At 44.3% G+C, this 18,304-nt stretch overlaps 1 protein-coding gene across 1 annotated transcript in view; it reads left to right on the top strand.

Moving 5' to 3' along the window:
- LOC141983347 (vasoactive intestinal polypeptide receptor-like) overlaps positions 1-18,304 on the top strand; it is a 183,304-nt gene that overhangs the window by 86,591 nt on the left and 78,409 nt on the right. Inside the window, exon 3 of the mRNA XM_074946399.1 lies at positions 11,920-12,027. Coding sequence (XP_074802500.1) covers positions 11,920-12,027 — 108 coding nt within the window. The remainder of the gene's footprint in view (positions 1-11,919; positions 12,028-18,304) is intronic.

The raw sequence follows: 18,304 nt of genomic DNA on the forward strand, positions 1-18,304 counted from the left end.
TTGCCTTCTCCTCCACTAGATGGTTGATCGAATCATCTCTCATCAGTGTCCTGCAGTTATAGGTGCACACTGAGAGGGCAGTCCTTTTTCTGGCCCCTGAGATTTTTAACAGCCTCTTGTTGACTGAACTCTGCACCACTGTTGTAGAATGGATCGAGGGGCACACAAGGAGTTGGGGTCCTTTTATTCGTGTTGTTTGTTTATGCCTAAGCACCCACCCTATGAAAATCACACCCCTTCAAAGTGTCTCCGATGGAGCATCCAAAAAGGGAGGCACCCAGGGGTGAAAGTAAGCCAGTACGGGCTGGTATCGCGTACTGGTAAGAAGTGGCCGCTGGTACCAGCCCGTACGCAGCTGACATTAAAATGCTGCCACACGCTTTAACGTCACTGTCCCCTTTGTCCCCTTCCCGACGGCAGCCCTGCCGGTAGGGTCCCCGCTGGCAGGGCCGCCAATGGGGGCGCAGAGGGAGGAAGTGAAAGGGGCAGCGGCTCTGGTGGCGATTTAAAAGGGGCTGAGAGCCCCGGGCCCTTTTAAATCGCCACCGCAACCCCAGGCAGCGCGGACGGGCTGGCTGGGGGAGGCTGATCCACCCCCAGCCCTGCCTCTTCTGCCTGAGGCCCCGCCCCTTCCGGTGGCCCAGAGCCGGGCCCCCGTAACGGTAAGTCTTCTATGTTACTTTCTCCCTTGGAGGCACCCCAAATCTCTAGTCACTCCTGAAAATGTTGGTCTTGTCAACCCGAATGAAAAGGGTGTAAAGTGCATGCTTCAGCTTGCTTAGTAGATAGGGCTGCTTTTACGTGACTGAGGTGGAAGAATTCTCCCATGGGGATGTATCACAATGACATGGAAAGAGAAGGGTGATCTGAACATAGGAATGAGGAAACAGGAAACTCCGAGTCCTATTCCTCCTGTCTGCCTGTCTCTCTTTATTCATGTATGTCTCCACAGCAGCAGTGCCTTCCCTCTGTAACATTAGACCAGAGCCGGGGTGGCCAAACTTACTGGCCCTCAGAGCCAAATATGACAATCTTCAGATGTTCGAGAGCCAGGGCACGCCTGCCAGGAACTGTGGGTTGGGGCTTCAGTCCTGCTCCTGCTGAAGCCCCGAGCCCTGGCAGGTGCTCCCCGCAGGGCTCAAGACCCCCTCCCCGCTGGGCAAACGCCTCAAGACCTCCCTTCCCGCTAGGTAGAAGCCCCTACCGCACCACCCCGCTGCAAGGCGGAGGTCCTGAGCTTTCTGCCCCACTCTCCAGTCTGGTAGGTGGAGAATGGGGGCATTGGGGGGGCTCTGTGAGCCCCACTTTAACGGTAAAAGAGCCGCATGTGGCTCACGGGCCACAATTTGGCCACCCCTGGACCAGAGGATAATCATGCTCAGAAATACCTCCTGCGTTTTGCCCCATTCTCGGTCTTGATTTCTCCTGTTACAACAGAAGCCACTAAGAGAAACTGAAAAGAGCAGGATCGGATAATCTGATGACTACTAATGTCAATTGGAAACTATGTGTATTAGGGAAATGGGCTGAGGCTAATCAGATCCCCATGCATTCAGGTTGGGCATCTAACTCCCATTGATTTAAATGGGGGGTGAGGTTCCTAAATACCTTTGTGCATTCCACCCAGTGGGCCTCAGCTGGCTGTCTGCAGCATCCGGAAGGAATTCTTCACCCCAGTGTACCTCCCTCCCACCATCACTTTTTAATAGACAGTGTGCACTATTTATCCCTTTTTCTGAGGCGTCCGGTCATAGCCACAGCCAGAGGCAGAATGCAAGCGTAGAGGGGTCTGTGCTCTGATTCAGTGTGACAGCTCCTTTGTACCTAATGCATAGACCATACCTGCTGTAAGCACATATTTCAAGTTCGGTTGGTTGGTTTGGCTGGCACATCTATATAAAGAAACTGTCAAGATCAAGCAAATTGATCTTTACCTCCGTGGTCCTTTGCTTGGCCTGTTGTTTGCGCAGTCCTTGAGAGAATGTTAAACAGGTGTGATTGCAATCACCTCTGTTTGCGTGCAGTGGAAAGGCTGGCTCAGAAGTGTTGTGTGTGTCTCTGGAATAGGAACAAGTCAGACATTGAAAAATCAGCCCTCCTCTCAATAATGCCATTGCTAAGGCTCTCCAAAGCATGGTACTGCGCCTCTATGCCAGGCTGGTTTTGCCAATACGCATGGCGCACAATAATTCTTTTCCAGGGGTCCAGCTGGCCCACGTGCTCAGGGTGTAACTGATCACCATATTTGGGATTGAGAAGGAATTTTCCCCTGGGTCAGATTGGCAGGAACTCTGGGGGGTTTTCTCCTTCCTCTGCAGCAGGGGGCACGGGTCACTTGGACGTTTAAACTAGTGTAAATGGTGGATTCTCTGTAACTCGAAGTCTTTAAACCACGATTTGAGGACTTCCGTAACTCAGCCAGAGGTTAGGGGTCTGTTACAGGAGTGGGTGGGCGAGGTTCTGTGGCCTGCAACATGCAGGAGGTCAGACTAGATGATCATGACGGTCCCGTCTGGCCTCAGAGTCCGAGTCTAACTCTGCCCTGCTTTGCTAAGATGCAGTAACTTGCATTGTTGCTACAGAAGAGCAAGTCAGCTGAGCTCTCAGTGGGAAGTTAGGCTAGTCGTTCTATGGGGAGCCAGGACTCCCAAGTTCTGCTCAGAGCTCCACCATTAACTTGTCGTGCACGTTTGGCATACGCCAGGTTTTTCAGACATAAGAACCTACTGTTGGAAATCTGGATAAACTGCCTGATTTTCAGACCGTGACTCCCAGTGAAGTCAGTGGGAGCTGGTAGATGCTCAGAGCTTTTGAAAATGACCCATGAAGGTGCTTGGGCAAGAGTTGAGGAGCTTAACTTTGGGCAATTTTTTTTTTTTTTTTGCAAATCTTGGCCTTTAGCTTCGACATCTCTTTGCTTCAATTTACCCGTTTCTAAATTAGGTGCAAACACCGACCTTGCAGGAATGTTTTAAAGCTTAATTCATTAAAAATGACCTGCGAAGGTGGGGGAAATACTTTAAATCTTTGCTCTGATGTATAAAGAAAGCCTTAGCAGTTCAGGTCTTGTCTACCCTGCTTTTCTTGGAAGACTCTATTGATGATAGGGAAACTCATGGAATCCTAATGTGTAAAAAGTATCCACTGAAAACAGGAGGGGGGGCTTATTTGTTTACAGGTATCTGGCTTTGTTTCTTTCTCGTAATGCATATTTAACTCAAATGTCTGAAAGACAGTTGGGAGAAAAGATCTCTTTGTTAAAAAGTCAACACCCTCTCCATGAAGGACCTGCAAGTGTCCCTCTTCAGTTCTCTGATCTTCCACAGAGACCACCATCAAAAACAAGGAAGAGAAAACTTGAAGTTCTTGATATTATTCAGGTGAAAAAAAATCAATCTTTATGCATCATAAAGAAGCAAAAATCTTCTATTTCTTTTCCTTTGCAGTGTTTGTAAAGTGCCTTGGGAACTTCTGATGAAAGCTATTGCAGAGATGCAAATCAAAACCATTTTTTATTAGTAAGTGTTGCCTACACATAAAGTGGAAAAAATCAATGTCTGGCTGAATTGAGGGGAAGCATGATAATGCACTGTCTAAGAAAGCATCCTATCATTAAGATCAGCCTGGGAATCCTTTTCGCTTGCTCTGAGTGGCTGAGTTAATTTCCTGCAGAATGTGGATGTCGGAGGTGGCTTGCAAGAAGAAATAATTGGCATCTTCATGCTGCGAAGAGCTAATTATTGGTGGAAGTAAAGCCCTGTAGTAGCTGGTACCTTACATGCTCTAATGGCGTTCTTGTTTTCCTGTGGCAGACCACTGTCCCTGCCACATCCCTCTCTTGCCTATAGCACCAGGGTGATGCAAGCCAACGCGACAGGCGAAAGCACATGAAGGGAATGTGAGGCCATGCAGAGTAGCAATGCAAACCTCTGGACTGATGTATTTGCTTTGGATCAGAGTTGGTGCCGATGAGATCAAAAGAATAATGAGACGAAGGCAGGGCAGGTCGGCAGCCACTAGCCTTGACGATGCATCCAGGGATACTGGAAACAATAGTGAAAATGGAAGTGAATCGTTTGAATTTTGCTATTCGGGGAGGGAGGGATTTCAGCAAAGAACTGCTGCAAGCTGAGCTAGCCAAGGGCAAAGCCAGTTTGTCACAGAAGGCCAAAATAAACCCTAACCTGCAGCTCCCAGGTAGGAAACTGCAGAGCTGGCTAGGGAAGGGGAGCTCATGTACACAAATCTGGTGCTTGTACCGGGGTCTTATAGGACTAGGGTGCCTGAGTGCTGATCCCGTATGGCCACGGTCTTGCTCTAGCTTTAGGAAGTCTTTACAATGTCAGGAGTCTGTGGTCCAAATTCACAGGGGCAGTCCAGCTGCTCCACTCAGGTGGGGCCCTCATGCAGAGTCACCCCTGTCTGAGTCGTCTGCCGGGACTGAACCTGGGATATCGAGCCACAAGCCTGTACAGTTTAAGCTAAAGGGCCAGGGCCATTAGTGCAGAAGCGGTAGCAGACTCATATGCCTCTGTATGTGGTCTGGCCACTAGAGTGGGACAGAGAGTCACTGTGTGTCAGTGCGGGTTACACAGAACAACCCTAACCCTCAACTGACGACTCAAAAGCTGCTTTGCACAGAGTGGCACAAGGCAGCGGGACTGTAACGCTGAAGCTGCTCCTGTGTTTTTTCACCTCTCAAACATAGATCATAATTATTATGATGGTACATCCTTTCACAATGAGGTCTCCACGGCACATCTCAAGTAGAGCGTGAGGCCGGAACTTGGATCGTTCCAAACTGGGATGCAGCTCTTCCTGTCTCCTGATGGCCCATGGTGCTTTGATCTCTTGCAAGGAGCTGCTGTTAATTTCCTTTCACAGTTCCCGTTCTGCCATGTCGTCTGTCTTCTCCCGTGAAAGACGCTAAAGCCAAAATTTTCAAACCTGGATCCTTCAAATTAGGCCCCTCTATAAAAGTGGACTGATTTCCAGATGTGGTGATTACCTGTAGCTCCCACTGATTTCACCAGGCTCTATTTCTGCTGCCTGCAGAAAATTATATTAATCGCCTCTTTGCGGATGCCCATGCCCATCTGGCTGGAATTTGTAGGTGCTTGTTTGCAAAGATATATATATATATATATATATATATATATATATATTGCAGGCATCTCTTTTTAACAACGTGGCCCATGGTGGTTTTCTATTGGATGGTTTGACCGAATTAAAGTTTGACTGACTCTGCCACTAACAGCAGCAAGCACTTTGAGGCAGGGACCATCTTTCTGTTCTGTGTTCGTACAGCACCGAGCACCATGGGGCCCTGGTCCATGATTGGCGATCGCAGGCACTACTGCAAAATTCCACTATATGCCTGTCTTTTAAAAATCTGATAAGGCAATGCAAGCAGTAATGATAATTTGTAACCAGACGGGGCAAACCACTGGAGAATACACCATAGGCAAAATTGCTGCAGTGCTAACAGGGGATGTAATAAATGTGACACAACAGATCTTTGGCATCCCCGACTCCTATGGCTATTGACTCCGTTGGGGAGTTCTGAAAACTGCCAGCTGATGTCAAACCAGAGCAAAAATGAGCTTCTGTTGCAAATAGTAGAAATGGAGCTCACGAAAGCTTATGCTCGAATAAATTGGTTCGTCTCTAAGGTGCCACAATTCCTCCTGTTCTTTTTGCGGATACAGACCTAACACGGCTGCTACTCGGAAAAATGCTCATGACTGTGTATCTTCGTCCCTCCATAGGAGCTGAGTAAAATGCAACTTTCCTTTGGCGTCTAACCCACTAGCAGATGTTGAGGAGTATACTGAAATCCAGGGGTACTAGAGAAATTGTATTACTATGGACTTGTCTACACAGAGACTTAGTGCGTAGCAAGCTGGGGTGTGAATCTATAGCACACAGTTTGCCACCCACTAACTGGCTGTTTGAACCCTGCTAACATGCACTAAAAATTCCCTAGTGCACTTTGACCTACTGCTGTTTGAAAGCCCCCTTGGGAACTTTTCGTGTGCAGTAACAGGGTCCACATGGCCAGGTAGTGCCTGGCAAACTGGTGCACTGTAGATTTACGCCCCACTTGCTATGCACTAAATCCCCATGTAGAAGAGTTCTAGGTCTCAGAATAAACAAGGATCTAAAGAGCTAAATTCTTCCTTGGTGTAAGTGCACTGATTTCTATGGAGGCACACCGGGAATGACAACCCTCATTCGGAAGCACTTAAATGAGACCTAAGCACATGCTGAAATGCGTTCTTGAATCAGTGCCTCGAATAGCTCCAACAATTTAAAAATTTACTATATTCACAGCCATGTGATACTGCCCTCCACCCTCCCCTGCTTCTTAACCAACCCCATTAACATCACAGGAGCATGCCCAACTTCTGTAGGTTATTTCTGATGCTTTCTCGTTAAGCTCCATCTGTATATTTTTAAATGCAGACACTTCTCAAACGGCCATTTATCGGGTTTAATCTGCCAGGTATGTAAACCAGAGCAAATGACAGTGTCCCATATGAACTGACATGTGTGTTGTCTAATTTTTAACCTATTACAAATTTTAAAAAAACAACCACAACAGAGAGCTAGAGAGAGAAACCTTCTGCTGTAATGTGATATAAAGTTGCCTGCCTTACAATGAGAGACTTAAGGAGCTTAATCTACTTATTTTATCAAAGGGAAGGTTAAGAGGTACCATCTATATGTAATCACCCAGGGGGAACACATCTGACTGTAGGGGGCCCGTTAGTCTAAGGGCTTGTCTACACGTACATTTTATAGCGCTCTAACTTGCTGGCTCAGGGGTGTGCAAAATCACCCTTCTGAGCGTAGCAAGTCTGAGCGCTTTAAAGCGCTAGTGTAGACAGGCTCTGAGCGCTGGGAGTCGCGCTCCCAGTGCTCGGAGCTAATCCCCTCGTGGAGGTGGATTGCCAGCGACAGCGCTTTGAAGTTTCCGGGGTAGCCATGCCCTAAGGCTTTGTCTACACTGGCAAGTGAAAGACAAAACTTCTGCTGCTCAGAGGAGTTTTTAAAAAACCGCCCCCGACAGACAAAAGTTTTACCAGGTGTGAACACCACTTTGTCGGCAAGAGACAAAGCTAATGCCACTCGTTGGGGGTGGAAGGTTTTTTGTCAGCAGGAGAGCTCTCTTCTGCCGACAAACAGGGCTTACACTGCTCCTTTTCGCAGCACGGCTGTAATGGTACAGCCACAGCACTAAAAGCTGCATAGTGTAGCCATAGCCTTGGAGACCAAGACACAGTGGACCAACGCATCACAAGATCCAATGGCTGCAACTTGGTGTTAGAACAATTTAAATAAGAGGCAATTTTTAACAGTGAGGGTATTGTCACATCACTTTTATAGGCTAGAGTAGTTAGTCGTTGGAACAGATTATCAGGGGATGTGGTAAATTCTCCATCACATGGAGCATTTAAATTATTACTTATTTGTTTTACTGTAGTGCCTAGGAGCCCCAGACATTGAACAAGACCCCATCGTGCTAGGCCCTGTGTCAATAGTTGATGTCATTCTACAAATTACGCCCTAGTTTTCAACCCCAAGTTATTGGGACTCATAAACTTTAAGGCCAGAAAGGACCAACATGATCATCTAGTCTGACCTCCTGCATGCTGCAGGCCACAGAATCTCACCCACCCACTCCTGTAATAGGCCCATAACCTCTGGCTGAGTTACTGAAGTCCTCAAATCTTTATTTCAAGACTTCAAGTGACAGAGAATCCATTTACTCTAGTTCAAACCAGGAAGTGACCCATGCCCCACGTTGCAGAGGGAAGTGCAAAACCCGCAGGGTCTCTGCCAGTCTGACCTGGAGGAAAATTCCTTTCCAATCCCAGATATGGCAATCAGTTAAACCCTGAGCATGTGGGCAAGACCTACCAGCCAGACACCTTGGAAAGAATTGTCAATAATAACTCAGAGCCCTGCCTATCTTGTTGGAGATATGTGCTAATAGCAGTCATAGATGGGCCATTTGCCATTGTAGGCAACTTCATCATTCCATCCCCTCCATAAATTTATCAAGATCAGTCTTAAAACAAGTTAGATTTTCTGCCCCCACTACTCCCCTTGGAAGGCTGCTCCAGAATTTCGCTCTGATGGTTAAAAGAAAAGGAGTACTTGTGGCACCTTAGAGATTAACCAATTTATTTGATCATAAGCTTTCGTGAGCTACAGCTCACTTCATCCGATGTGAGCTGTAGCTCATGAAAGCTTATGCTCAGATAAATTGGTTAGTCTCTAAGGTGCCACAAGTACTCCTTTTCTTTTTGCGAATACAGACTAACACGGCTGCTACTCTGAAACTCTGATGGTTAGAAACCTTCATCTAATTTCAAACCTAAACTTACTGATGGCCAGTTTGTATCCATTTGTTCTTGTGCCAAAATTGGCCCTTAACTTAAATGACTCCTCTCCCTCCCTGGTGTTTATCTGTCTGATGTATTTATAGTGTGCATTTACATTAGGAAGGAATGTTTCCCTCTCCTACAGGAATCACTAGATGAAATTCGCTGACCACGGTTTTGCCAGAGGTCAGACAAGATGATCGTAGTGGTTTCCTTTGACCTTCAAGCTATGAAAGAGTTTTGTCAGTACGAATTTAGTAGGGTCACATTATTCATGAAAGGTGAAGCCATGGCTGATGGATGCAAATAACCTCCAGCAAGTGCTGATAAAACCTTTGCATTTCCCCAGCATGAATTGCCTACTTGCCACATGTGTGGCAGGAAAAAAACAATTTTAGCTGTATACCTTGTTTAGTAACATTTTGATTAACGCATAAGTAGAGTATGAAAATAAGTAGGTTCCATCTCCTCCTTGTATAGGTTGGCTCCCAAATGGCCTGATCCAGAGCTCATTGAAGTCAAAAGGTGTCTCCCCATTGACTTTAGTGGGCTTTGGGGCAAATATTATCGCAAGTCCACCTGGACAGGCTTTGGAGGAAGAGAGAAGCATTTAAAAACCTCTAGAAATTGCCTAAAACCACTTTTCCATGCATAACAATGATATGGATCTGCAGTACAGCATCTCAGGACCTCACCAGGTGAAAGCCCTGTGCTGTGTATCCCATAGGGAAGATGGGAAATCTTTCCAAAGTGTCTTAGCACCTATTTCTAGCCCTGACGGCTTATGGGCTGTCTGATTAAACCTGTCACTGATGCAGAACTGAACACAATGCTGCAGGCCTCAGATCGCTATATTCTTGGGGCAAAATTCTTTCTTGGGGAAAGAGGAAACATTTTTTCTGACAGGCTGCTTTCATAAATTATAAGACCAGAAGAGCCCATTGTGATCATCTAGTCTTACCTCCTGTACAGCACAGGCCGTAGGGCTTCTCTGTATTAATTCCTGTTTGAACTAGAGCGTATCTTTTTAGAAAAACATCCAGTCTTGGTTTTAAAATGTCCAGTGGTGGAGAATCCACCACAACTCTTGCTAAACTACCCTAGCTATTAAAAATGTGCACCTTATTTCTAGTCTGAATTTGTCTAGCTTCAGCTTCCAGCCATTGGATTTGTTTTACCTTCATCTTTTTACGAAAGCTTAATGCACATTAGAAACTGCTCAGAGCTTCGAAATGACAGAAGCAGTCCCAAGGGAGATGGGTTTGTGGACAGAGTACAGGTGAGGTGGTAAAAGATGTGTGACGAAAAGTGAAAGCTATCACATGGATATCCATTATAGCTATATCTTATCTCTGTATAGCTCAAAGTCTGTTTACTGAAGGATGTAGGCAGCGGTTCTTTCTGTGCCTTGCATTTCAAACAAGAACAAATGAACTGTAATGTAAGTATTAGATGCAGACATTTAAACTAAGCTCAAAACAAAAATGTTCTCCTTTAGGAAGCCATCCAGTACTTTTGTCTTGTATTTTATATTGGATTCCATCTTGGTCCAGAGTTTCAGATAATATGTCCTGTGGTTGTGAATACATTGTAAGTACCTAGGTTGATAGGCCCAGAGTTCTAGATGTTAAGAGGTCCTGTTGTGAAACCATCTATTTTCCATGGGTAGAATTCTGATGTCTTTATCTTTGGCCCTACTGGTCACAACTTCGTGGGAATTAAATATGAGCCTCTGAGAACTGAGCTTTGTAGCTAATGTTAAAAGTTGGAAAATTGTATTTTAATGAATCTAAAAGCGGAGGTTACAAGAAGATATTCTCAGTTGTTTTCTTTGCAATCTCAAATAATCCCACTTCAAAGCTGCATTTGAAAATTTCCATTTACCCCAGTAAAAACAAAGATAAAGCTTTGATTATAACTTCCAAAGGGAGTTGAGGTTGCTTTTCGGCTTTCTGGTTGTTCAAAGCATTGTTGTTTGCTTTCTCCTTATTGATCTGAGGTATCAAAGGTGCTGATGCAGTCTTGGCAAATTGATTGTGGAGTTAGGCTCTTGGGTAGCATGAGTGAAAAAGTTTGGTCTGTTTCACATCAGTAATATTTACTGAAGAAATATGCCCTGGCAGTGGTTTTCTGAGTTCCTTTTACTGCTATCAGAAACATGTTTTACTAAGTGCTTTTTTGCTTTACAATCCAGTTCCACCTTATGGGACATTGGATTTAACCACAGCCTTTTCCTAACCTTTGGGGAATTGTTCTGTGCCACATCATGGGTGACTCTTGAACAGGATTGCTAGAGGGAAATGGCTGCAGTATGTATCGATCCATCTATCGTTATTATTATTTGCATTCTGTATGAAATTCTGATTTTTTTTTCATTCAAAATCAGAACAAAACTTGAAAATTTTGAAATTTCCAGGGAAACAAATTCCGAAAAAGTTCAGTTCAGGATCTTCAAGATATCTTGTTTCAATAGTGTCAAAACACTTACTCTAATTTAGTTTTTATATTTATATTAAAAATTAAATATAACATCTATAAATTAAATATAATCAGTATATAACACATTAAAAACAATATTTTAATATAATATATGTCCAAACAAATTGAGTTGAATTGATCGCATCAAAGTGAAACATTTCCACAGTGAAATGAAACGTTCTATCAAAATTTTGTTGAAATCAACTTATTCCTGCAAAACATTTCAGTTTCGTTGAAACCGCAGAAGCAGTAGGAAAGTCCTAAATGGACTTCATGGAGTCTCTTGCATGTCTCTGTTTTGGGAGGGGTTAAAAAAATCTTCTTGGGCATAATTTACTCCTTCCACCCAATGCATCCACTGCATCAACCATAATTTTGCACCTGTGTGGGTGGCAGTTTCAGTGGCATGAGGGGTGGGGGAATTACAAAGGAACAGAAGCAGTCGCATCTTGTGCACAGTTTGCTGTGTTCAGATCAGGTACTTTAATTTGGAGGGGGAGCAAGAGATTTAATCTGAGAATCTCTAGTGTTTCCATCTATAAAATCCACTATTAACCCAGATTTGTCTCAGTCCTACACAGATCTGGCCTGTGTCTCCCTGTCAATTCCAGAGAATGTGTGATGCCACAAATGCTGAATCTTGAAACTGAGGTTATTGAAAATCGTGTTTAAAGAAAATAATCCCATATTATTTCACTCTTTCCTCTCCATTTGTGAGAATTAAATCCCTCATTCTGGGTCTTCAGCACATATTTTTAGGATAAAGTATAGTTTTGGGAGCCAACCTCCATTTAGAGCAATATATAGTACACTAACATGGGGGTGGTCTCAGGGATCTAAACAGTCTTTTCCACCTCTAACTTGTGTAATCCTCTGATCCAGGTTTCGGATTTGATTGAGAGAGTTGGAAAACTGGATAGAGCTGGTTGCTCACAAGGTAGCCATGAATCATGCCCTGCATTGGGTTTCTCTGCATACTTTCCATACAGCACAGACAAAGTAGTCCCTAAACGTTCTAATATGGTCACCTCTTTCTCTTCTCTTTCTGTAGGTTGTGGAATGATGTGGGACAACATAACCTGCTGGCCCTCAGCAGCAGTGGGAGAAGTTGTGGTGATGCCATGTCCAATATATTTTATCTACTTCTCCACTTCTCTGGGTAAGTGAAACTAGACAGTTCATTTACTATAAATGTCACTTGGTGTTTTCTAATTTGATTCACTCCGCCTTCCTTCTGGTGAATTAAGAAAAGGAGGACTTGTGGCACCTTAGAGACTAACAAATTTATTTGAGCATCAGCTTTCTGTTTGAAAAGTAAAGTTGAAACACTCCGTGATGGCTGTTCAGAGGTAATGGACATGTGCTACTCCCCATTGACGTCAGCTGGAGTTCTGGGTGCTCAGCCCATCTGAAAATGAGACACTATAGCCAATCGAGGGCTGTAATGCTTTTAATCTAAGAGAGGTTATTGGTAACTGGGTGGAGTTTAATAGCCAAGGACACGGAGGAGGTCAGGCTAGCTGACCTGGTGGTCCCTTCTGGTCTTAAACTCTGTGATTCTTTATCCAGTAGAAGTGGGTAAGCAGTTGAGTAGCTAACCTGCTAGATACAAGGATGTAGTCAATCTCCTCACTGGTATGCCCAAATCCCCAGCCTACCGACATGGATTCACACTTACTATTTTTCATTGTTTCTTTACATTACAATAGAGACCAGAGACACCAGTCACAGTTGGCATCCTATTTTGCTAGGTCCTGTATAAAACATACAAAGACAGAGTCCCCGCACCTTGCACTCCATGTGTGGGATTATCTCTGAACATTGGCCTAACTCTGCTCCCATTGAAGTCAATGTGAGTTTAACCAGTGACTTCAACGAGAACAGAGTTAGGCCAATGCTGTTCGTAGAGTGGAATCTTCAAAGTGAAGTTGCATACAAAGAGGAGCTAGTAGAAAAATGTTCCCCCCCGCCCCCGTTAAGAAATTTTGACAAAAATGGGAAAAAATAGTTTCCCTCTAAATTAAATTTTCCACAGAAAACGTTGAGGGTTTTTTTGTTTGTTGGGGGGGGGGGGAGGATTTGTTTTGTGGGGTTTGGGTTGGGGGAGGTGGGGAGTTAAGTGAAAATTTGAAAACCAAAAAATTCTATCCAAAAACTGAACAACTTCAATTCAGAAATATTGCTGTAGTACTTCATGAGAGTTGTAGCCTGGGTACCTCATGCTCCCATTATCCTCTTGAGCCCAGGGTCCCTGGTCAGACTTCATCTCCCATGGTGCTCCACAATCTTCTCTCGTGGAGGGGGAGGCAATGGATCATGTGAGTTCTTGGCAATAATGCATCATGGGAGATGTAGTCCCGCCAAGGAGCCTGGCCCAGAGAAGAGATGGGGGACGTGAGACAGTTGAACTACAACTTCCAGAAGACACTGCAGCAGCATATTCAAATCAAAATATTTCTGGTTTTGAAAGAAATATTTGGGCTTTAAACATTTGGTTTTTTGACTAAAATCTTAATTCTCCACAGAAAGCAGATGCCTTTTGTGAAAATTGTGTTTAATTGAAAACCCAGCTTTCCATTGAAAAGCACTTTTTCTGAAAATTTTTCAACCATCCTGTGACAGAGTGGGAGTAGCTTATGGCTGGCTCACCACTCTGTGTACTTTGTATGCATTCCCACCTGGGCCAAATAGGGAGATAATTGATTAGGTCTGGGTGATAAACTAGTTAACAAGCTTATTCAGCTCATCAGCTGGGGATTGTTAATTGGGAGACAGGGAGGCAGAGAGGAAAGCTGGGAGGAAGGGCAAAGAAGACCAGAATCTCAGGGAGGTGAGACCTCCCTTCCCCTTTACCTCCCTACCCTGCACCTAGCGCGTACGTTGAAGCTTAAGGAAAGCCTTATGGTGATGGGCCGTGAAGCTGCATAAGACATTGTAAATAAAGTACACTGTGGTGAACTTACATAAGAAAGCATGAGGACTGCCTGAAAAGAGGAATCCAGTGTATAGGAGCCCATCCTGTGACAAAGCCCTGACACAAAGGCTCGATAATGGTCTAGAGAGGATGCATACTTTGAAATACACACAAGTTGTAGACATACTTGCAATCCCTCTCCAGACTCCCCCCACCATCACTGTAAACAAATGAAGTAAGTGCCAACTGTCCCAGCTGCCCCTCAGACAGTTAATAGCCTGATTTCGCAGCGACGTTTTGGCAGGGAGGAGAGAGTTGAAGGAGGAGTGGCCTGCCAGGCTGGGCATTCCTGTGTGAGGGCCAGTGTGGAGGAAGGCACAGTGGGAGTTGTTGGTGCACAAAGTCGACAAATGAGCAGCTATGACTGGCACCATTGCTGGATCCGAGACAGTAATGAGGAGGATGCAGTCAGAGGCAAGAGTGGACAGTTAGAGTTGAAGACGGGCCTTGAAGGTGAGGATGAGAAACTTGACCTTGATGCAATGAAACTTAGGAGCCTCTGCAGGGGCTCAAAGGAGGTGATGTGCTTGGAGCAACACCTAGGCAAGATCATCTTAGCAGCTGTAGTTTATATGGATTGGAGGCTGGTGGGTGATATACATACAATCACTGAGCCAGATTCTGCTCCCTGTTTCTCTGGGAACTGCACTGACATCAGTGAGGAGAACTGGGCCACTGTTTCCAAACAGTAATAGTTCAAAGAATGCTGTAACAGCAGCAACCATTTGCAAAGATTGTTTTTTTTTCACTACCTGGGGACTTAGGTACTCAGATGTCGTGGTGGCGGGCGCCTGTATATGAACTTATATTGTCAGAGAGATCTGCATGTCTATAGATAACATAATTTCAAGATGGTACACCAGCTGTTGATTTGGAAGAAGGGTCAGGTAGATGCTGGGATACTGCGCCGTTGGATGCTAATTTAAGGACATGCATAAATAGGTGGGGAAATTCCTGATTTCCATTAACTAACTCGTATGTCTGTGTTTTGGGGTAATGGGACTTTTCTGGATCCAACTCTGCCTGGCTGCAGCATAAATGTCATTGCATCACTAGGACGACGTCTCTCTACTGAAGGGAAACAAATGTATTGATATTCACTCGGTAGGCATTCACCAACTATCTATCTCTGGTACTTACGTGATCCCCACGACTCTAATATCTGAGTGCCTCACAATCTTTAATGACAGGTTTCAGAGTAGCAGCTGTGTTAGTCTGTATCCGCAAAAAGAAAAGGAGGACTTGTGGCACCTTAGAGACGAACAAATTTATTTGAGCATAAGCTTTCGTGAGCTACAGCGATGAAGTGAGCTGTAGCTCACAAAAGCTTATGCTGAAATAAATTTGTTAGTCTCTAAGGTGTCACAGTCTTTAATGTATTTATCCTCACAACACCACTGTGAGGTTGGGCAGTTGTTATCTCCATTTCACAGATAAGGAAGTGAGCCACAGAGAAGCTATGTCACATGCCATAGCAGGAAGTCTGTGGCAGATCAGGCACTTGGACCCACATTTCCCACGTAACAAGGAAGTACCCTAACCACTAGATCATACTTCATCTTTTCTCTCATCTGGGAAAAACTACTCTAGATTAGGGATCCAAAATGGCTTTCAGTAAAACCCTCTAGTATTACAATTATGCCATGAAAATTAAATCAGCGTATGTAATAAAATCTTTGTTACACAAGACAGACAATCTGGGCCTCTAGTTAATTAATTATCTGATGTATAAAATAGACAAGCTTCTGTTGTATGTAATAAAATCTTTCATATCAGACAGAAAAGTTGGTCCCCAGCAGAGGTGATAACCTGATAAGTAATAAGCACAAGAAGGCCAAAAGGGAAAGTGGGTTAATTCACTGGTCTAGCAGTTCTGGAAAGCAGAGTTTAAATCTTGACTCGTGGGCAAAGTAATAATGAGTCTGCCGGTTGCATTGTTGTTGATTATTTTCGTTACAGGAACCCCTGCAGGCCTCATTTCAGATGATGAGTTATGCTGGAGGTTGCACATACATTTAGTAAGTGACAGTCCCTGGCATTAAAGGCATACAGTCTAAATGGACAAGACAGACTAAGGGTGGGAGAAAGGAAGCAATATTATCCCCATTTTACAGGTGGTTAACTGAAGAGATTAAATGACTTGCCCAAGATAACAAAGGTTTCAGAGTAACAGCCGTGTTAGTCTGTATTCGCAAAAAAAAAAGGAGTACTTGTGGCACCTTAGAGACTAACCAATTTATTTGAGCATGAGCTTTCGTGAGCTACAGCTCACTTCATCGGATGCATACTGTGGAAACTGCAGAAGACATTATATACACAGAGACCATGAAACAATACCTCCTCCCACCCCACTCTCCTGCTGGTAATAGCTTATCTAAAGTGATCATCAGGTTGGGCCATTTCCAGCACAAATCCAGGTTTTCTCACCCTCCGCCCCCCCACATACAAACTCACTCTCCTGCTGGTAATAGCCCATCCAAAGTGACCACTCTCTTCACAATGTGTATGATAAAACAAAGGAATCCTGTCGCAGAGCCAGGAATTGAATGCATATCTCCTGAGTCCAGGTGTGTTGTGAAGCTAAATATGTTGTGGATGATTGTGAAGCACTCACAGCACAGTGTCGAGTGCTATAGAAAAGCCCATGAGGAAATTAATAACTTGGTAGCATTTTATGTCCGTTCTGGAATCCCTTTGCAGTGATATGAATGCTAACACACGGTGCAGGGCAGTGGAGAGTCAGAGCCATCTGTGTTTATAGTTAGAATGGAAATGTTAGGAAGCGAAGATTTAGTGCATGAAATTTCCTCCTTGATAAAGAAATCTTTTCTTCCACTGTCTCATATCCTGGCTTCTGTCAGATAAAAGATGGAAACCAGAAAATGCCTCGCACTACATTTATCTCATCTGACACTACGGTCTTACGCCATTCACAAATTCAGTAGAGCTTCATTATTTCATGATATTCATCATTAGCACTTGGAAGGGATGGACAAAAATATAATTTGGCACATTCCTGTATTAAAGAGCATTACTCACTTTCATGGCACTAGAATATTCTAGCTTTCTTTATGTCTGTAATCCAAAAGTCACTGACACCAACCACAAACTTCTTCATGCAGTTTCTCAAATAGGAAATCATCAGTGAGTCTGGCTACGCTGGAATTAGAGCTATCATTTCCAGCTTGAGGAAATGTACCTAGGGCCTCAGACAGGACACATGCAGGATGGACAGCCTATCCCACCACTTGCATCGCCACAGTGAGACTTCTGGTTTTAGCACGCTGGCCCAATCAGAGCTAGCACAGGTAGGGCTACCCGAGCTGGGAATTACACCAATGTAGACATAGCCAATACTGTACATATTAAGATCTATACTGCACACTGACTTCAGTATAACCACGTCACTCCGGGGTGTGAAAAATCCACACCCCTGAGCAGCGTAGTTGTAGTGACCTGTAACCCCTGTTCAGACAGTGCTATGTCACTGGGAAAGCTTCTCCTGCCCATATAGCTACCGCCTCTCACGGAGGTGGAGTAACTAAGCTGACGGCTTAGAGCATCTTCATCAAAGCACTGCATCGGTGCAGCTGTGCCAATGCAGCATTTGTGGTGGAGACCTGCCCATCCTGGCTAATGGCCACTGATGGACCTGTCCTCCATGAACTTATCTAGTTCTTTTTTGAACCCTGTTATAGTCTGGGCCTTCACAACATCCTCTGGCCAGGAGTTCCACAGGTTGACTGTGCGTTGTGTGACGAAATACTTCCTTTTGTTTGTTTTAAACCTGCTGCCTATTAATTTCATTGGGTGACCCCTTAGTTCTTGTGTGATGAGAAGGAATAAATAACACTTCCTTATTTACTTTCTCGACACCAGTCATGATTTTATAGACCTCTATCATATCCCCCCTCAGTCGTCTCTTTTCCAAGCTGAAAAGTCCCAGTCTTATTAATCTCTCCTCACACGTAAGCCGTTCCATACCCCTAATCATTTTTGTTGCCCTTTTCTGAACCTTTTCCAATTCCAATATATCTTTTTTGAGATGGGACGACCACATCTGCACGCAGTATTCAGGATGTGGGCGTACCATGGATTTATATAGAGGCAATATGATATTTTCTGTCTTTATTATCCATCCCTTTCTTAATGATTCTCAACATTCTGTTCGCTTTTTTGACTGCTGCTGCACTCTTGAGCGGATGTTTTCGGAGAACTATCCAAAATGACTCCAAGATCTCTTTCTTGAGTGGTAACAGCTAATTTAGAGCCCATCTTTTTATATGTATAGTTGGGATTGTGTTTTCCAATGTGCATTACTTTGCATTTACATTATACATTTTACAATATATGTGCACTGGGAGTGGTGCCTCCTTCTAGGCATCCAGATGCCTAAGCTCTGGGGCATTTCATAAAGCAGGGGAAGATAGGTGTTCGACTGCCTATGTCATGTGCGGGGCCT

Source organism: Natator depressus, chromosome 2, assembly GCF_965152275.1.
Source record: "Natator depressus isolate rNatDep1 chromosome 2, rNatDep2.hap1, whole genome shotgun sequence".
NCBI lineage: Eukaryota > Metazoa > Chordata > Testudines > Cheloniidae > Natator > Natator depressus.